We start from the raw sequence: 4605 nt of genomic DNA, 5'->3' as shown, positions 1-4605 counted from the left end.
TTTTAAACTGCAGTATCTATACTTCTACATAAGTAACAAATGTGTGTACTTTTGACACCACTGGTGGCAATACAACCTTGATCAGTGGTATTGAAATATTCATTAAGTGTCTGCCAGCATATAGCACTATATTCTTCTTATGTGTCAGCTGCAAACTGGAAAGGTTTACTCTTGTAAGAAGCGGGGAGGTGGCGCCACCTGCTGGTTCTTGTGGATAAAGATCAGATTGAGTGCATAATAACTCACTCCTAAGCAAATGGGGTGAGGCAGAGGTCATCCCATCACATCTGTATTTATTTTACCTAAAATGTGAAAGTGTTTTGTTAAGCTATGCCCAATTGGAAATCTTAACAAATTACGTCTTCCCAAACTGGGTTTTTATCAATGTCCTTAGGAATGAGTTAGGTGGTTGTCTAAAAATCTCTGGGGATCTCATCTGCCCATGTTGAGAGGGCACTGCCATCCCTGTATCCTTTTACTCTGGGGTGTCTTCAGATTTCTGGGGCACCAGTCTCCTATTCATCAGTCTGGACTATTTGGGGTGGGTCTGGGACTCTTCACACCAGCTATTAAGCATAAATTCCTGCTAAAGAAGCTTTATAAAACTTCTATATACAAGAGCAGTTGCATATACAGTAAATTCTTATCCCCTCTCACTTTCTATCCTCCCATTCTGTCTTCTCCCCCATTGCATGTTTTTTTTTTTTTTTTATTCTTGCCAAAGCGATTCTTCTTTTAATGTTACAATTACCAAGTAGACCTTATGGTCTACTTGTGAAAGCAAACTTTTTGTGACATAAATCTTCAGTTCTATACTGGCAAACAGGACACGGGAAAAAGAAAAAAAAAGCAATGTGATAATCTCAACTGAAGCTTGTCCCAGTTTAACAGGAAAATTACTTCAAATAACTCAGAAAATTGGTGTTAAATAAATAAATCTAAGTTCATTTTGTAAAATGATTGAAGAATTTTGTTGAGATTTAAAGCAAACTGTTGACAACAATCCAAAAAAAGTGTAGAAAAAAAATGTAAACCGTTGTAAAGAAACATTGGAAGAGCGGGCAACTCTCTGCTAAACTAACATGAGGAGAAGAAAATCTGGCGGGTGTTACTTCCTTATACAGAAACAACCATCGTACAAGCAGTGGCAAGAAATACCCCAACAAATACTCCTCTCACATCACCTACAGCTCACTGTCTATTGTTCTTTGCTTGAACTACGTTCAATAAAACTTATTCTTGCTGAATCAGCAAATAATACAATGAAAAAAAAAACTATTGACAGTCAGAGATTAACTGGTGTTAAAGATGAACAAGAAGTAATAAAAACGGGAGACATTTTTTTCAGTTACTATTTAAACCTCACAAACAGCAGTTTTTTTTTTTTCCAAAGAGAAAATATTGACTTACCATTCATTGTGAGAGAGAAGCTGACTGAAGGACCGGCAAGGTTGAGTGTGTTCGAGATGGTTTCCTCTATTTCTTTGACTGGCAAAGGTTTTACTTCCTGATTTGTTGCATCATAGTGAGGCAGTTCTAACCATTACTATTCAGTAGTAAATCTATCATAAACATGAAACTAAGCACTAAAACTGAATGTGAACAGAGGTTTCAATGCAGCTGTTTGATTTTTATCCAGTTATTCCTATGAGTTTCTCTTGGGTTTTTTTCAATTTAGTCCATTTCAATAAAAAAAAAAAACATTAAGGGAGATTAAATGTTGCAGTAACATACGTCATTTTTTTTTAAACCGATGTTGGTTTTGATAGCTATAGACAGGAAGGAGCTTCTGTAGCGGTCTGTTTTGCACCGGATCTGGAGAAGCCTCTGACTGAAGACACTGTTATTCAAAAGTCTTCTGAAAAGGATGCTCACCGTTGTTCATAATTTTCTTCACTTTATGAAGAATTCTTTTCTTTGTGAAAATATCTCCAGAGGTTCTAGAGGAGTTCCTAGAACAGAACCAGCCTTTTTAATTAGCTTGTTGAGCATTTTTGAGTCATTAGCTCTAATGCTGTTATTACAGCAGATGATGGTAGAAGATATGACACTCTCCACAATAGACTTAAAGAAGATATACAGCATCTTGCTGCAAAGACTGAAGAACCTAAGCTTCCTTGTAGTTTATTATTTACTGATAACCTGGATTGACTTAAAACGCTTATAGTGGAACCTACCTGTTACTGGATTAAACTACTGTACTCTCAATTATGACTGGTTTAAAATGTATGTTTATGATGACATTATGCATCAGAAATTATATGAAAGAAGCTGGCCTCTTTTATATCATATAAGAATTTACACACAAATTAATTTTTTTCAAAAAGACATTGTTTTTTTTTTCTTTACCTTGGAATTTTTAAGTTTATACTGGAACCACTAAACAGGAAGTCGCTTATGTTTCTGCAGCCCCAGCCCTGCAATAAAACCTCAACCACAAAATAATGAAAGCATACGCCTTTAAATTTCATCGCATTACTCAAGTTGAAACTTTATTACTCAGACAGCGTCATCTCAAATATTTAAATACAAAAAGCAGTATAAAAGCCGACAGCCAAATACTGTATTTTTGGTTATAAGTGTCCAAATACTGTTGGTTCTCCATCGTGTTCCAGTGTGTGGACCCAATTTTTCACCCCTTTTTGTTGCACAGTTGAAAAAAAATAAATATTTTTTCCCTTTATTCATATACTTGTTTTAGACATTCAAAACAAGCCACTTCACATTAAGCAGCACATACTGTAAGGCAGCAATGTGATTATGCAAACATAGACATATACCACACATACACACATTTAGGTGTTTAGGACTATCTCTGTGTCGTCTAAACTTACAAAAAAAGAGCTCTGTCCCTTCTGTCAGCCTCATCTGTTCAGAGTATTCTTCGTCTCCCTGCATCTCAGCCGCTGACAAACACCAGTCTGGCGCTGTAAGCCAGATCAGCGATGTACAGCAGGAAGTTAAGAGCGGTGAGCACAGACACGGCGATCAATTTGGCCTTATCTCCTCCTCTTGAGTAGTTCCTGTCGAAATGGAACACGGGCCAGAGGATGGTGGCCGTCAGGTACATGACAGTGGCCAAAAGTCCGTAGACTGACAGGAACTTGGAGAAGGGGATAGGGAGGCAGCCGGTGCACTCTCCCACACACAGCACCACCACAGCCATGGACAGGATGAAGCAGATGCAGTAAACCGCCATGCACCATTTTAGGGCTGCGTGATGGTCATATGACACTGGATTGCTCACCAGGATGAAGATAATGCAGGCCACAAAGGTTTGGCACACCTTCATCAGACCTGGAGCTGTAGCCATGTAACCCGCCACCTCTCCTGGCCTGGCCTTGGACAGGCTCACCTCCACCATGTAGGCAACTGTTGCCAGACAGGAGAAGACGGTGGCGGCGATCCGATGGTCACGTTGCTCACCGTAGGAATTCTGGCCTTTGATAAAATACAATGGGAAGATGATTGAAGCTGAGAGGCAGAGGAGGGAGGCGTAGCAGGCAACTGTGATGGGGAAGTTGGACCAGGACACTGGGATTCTGGGTTGGAGGCTGCACTGCTCGACCAGCAGGACCAGCACAGAGCAGGCGAAGCTGAATGCCCAGCAGAAGATGCACCAGTCCGCCATGCCTGCTTGGTGCAGCCCGCCGCCATGTGCCGTGACACTGAACGCGGTGCAGGTGAACAGCACGGCGGCAACACGCACCCATAGCAGCTGGGAGGTGGGGAACCAGGTCAGTGGCATGATGGGATGTCACCTGGGAAGTTAAAGGGACGTCTTCGATGACAATGAGTCTTGAGCCTGATCCTGTGCTGAGATCTTGTCAGGTAGTTTCCCTCTGTTGGCGTCACGATCTGTACATCCAGAAGAGAACAAACTGTTTGTTTAATGGCATTTTTAAAGAGGCATTGCAGTTTTTTTTTTTTTATGATGCTGCCACCTGTGGCCAAAACACAGAACTGCAACATTTTTCTATTCGTTCTCGTACTCGTATATATATATATATATATATCTTATATATCGTTTATTCATAATGCACCTAATGCACCTTTTTCCCTCCTTGTTTGCACCTTCTTTAACTTCTATGCCAATATGTGAAGAGTGAATTTCTCCACTGTTAGATCAATAAAACTCATCTAATCTAATCTAATCTAATCTACTCACATCTGGACTCCAGTTATGTGGAGTGGTCATTGGTATCAGGGTTAAGGTGAATATTAATCGCTTCTGAGTATCTACATCTATATAAATCATCTTGAATTTAACGCTTCCATTGTTTGCTAGGTCAGACCCATTTAACATGGACGGACCCAAAGTACATTAAGGAAAATAGGCTTATAGACGCATTTGCACTGAACTAATGAGGTGTCAGTGTTCTCATCAAATTATGTTTTAGTCACAAAGGGTCAAATGAAAAGGCTATTTCAAAGATATTTTTCTGCAAAAAAGCACATAATGTCTATTTTGATTCTTAAAATCTACTTCTAGAGCAAACAATTTTAATGCTTTTAGAAAGCTTTCAAGTCTACAGTGCTGAGGTCTTTTTTAGATTTCACTTAGATTTTTTCTTGATGGATTTCAGTAGCAAATATGGGACAAAG

The 4605-nt window shown here is 39.6% G+C and overlaps 2 protein-coding genes across 2 annotated transcripts in view; both read right to left on the bottom strand.

Moving 5' to 3' along the window:
• LOC107101065 (GTPase IMAP family member 7-like) overlaps nt 1-1476 on the bottom strand; it is a 4052-nt gene extending 2576 nt beyond the window's left edge. The window contains exon 1 of the mRNA XM_015399823.1: nt 1411-1476. Within this exon, the coding sequence (XP_015255309.1) occupies nt 1411-1417 (7 nt within the window). The 5' untranslated portion in view covers nt 1418-1476. The remainder of the gene's footprint in view (nt 1-1410) is intronic.
• A 996-nt stretch (nt 1477-2472) lies between these two features.
• LOC107101058 (myeloid-associated differentiation marker homolog) overlaps nt 2473-4605 on the bottom strand; it is a 9771-nt gene continuing 7638 nt past the window's right edge. Inside the window, exon 2 of the mRNA XM_015399815.1 lies at nt 2473-3858. Coding sequence (XP_015255301.1) covers nt 2900-3748 — 849 coding nt within the window. The 5' untranslated portion in view covers nt 3749-3858 and the 3' untranslated portion in view covers nt 2473-2899. The remainder of the gene's footprint in view (nt 3859-4605) is intronic.

This window comes from Cyprinodon variegatus, unplaced genomic scaffold (assembly GCF_000732505.1).
Source record: "Cyprinodon variegatus isolate N-32 unplaced genomic scaffold, C_variegatus-1.0 Scaffold1049, whole genome shotgun sequence".
NCBI classification, from domain to species: domain Eukaryota; kingdom Metazoa; phylum Chordata; class Actinopteri; order Cyprinodontiformes; family Cyprinodontidae; genus Cyprinodon; species Cyprinodon variegatus.
The sequence above is the reverse complement of the archived record's forward strand: the minus strand, read 5'-3'. Positions and strand labels throughout refer to the sequence as shown.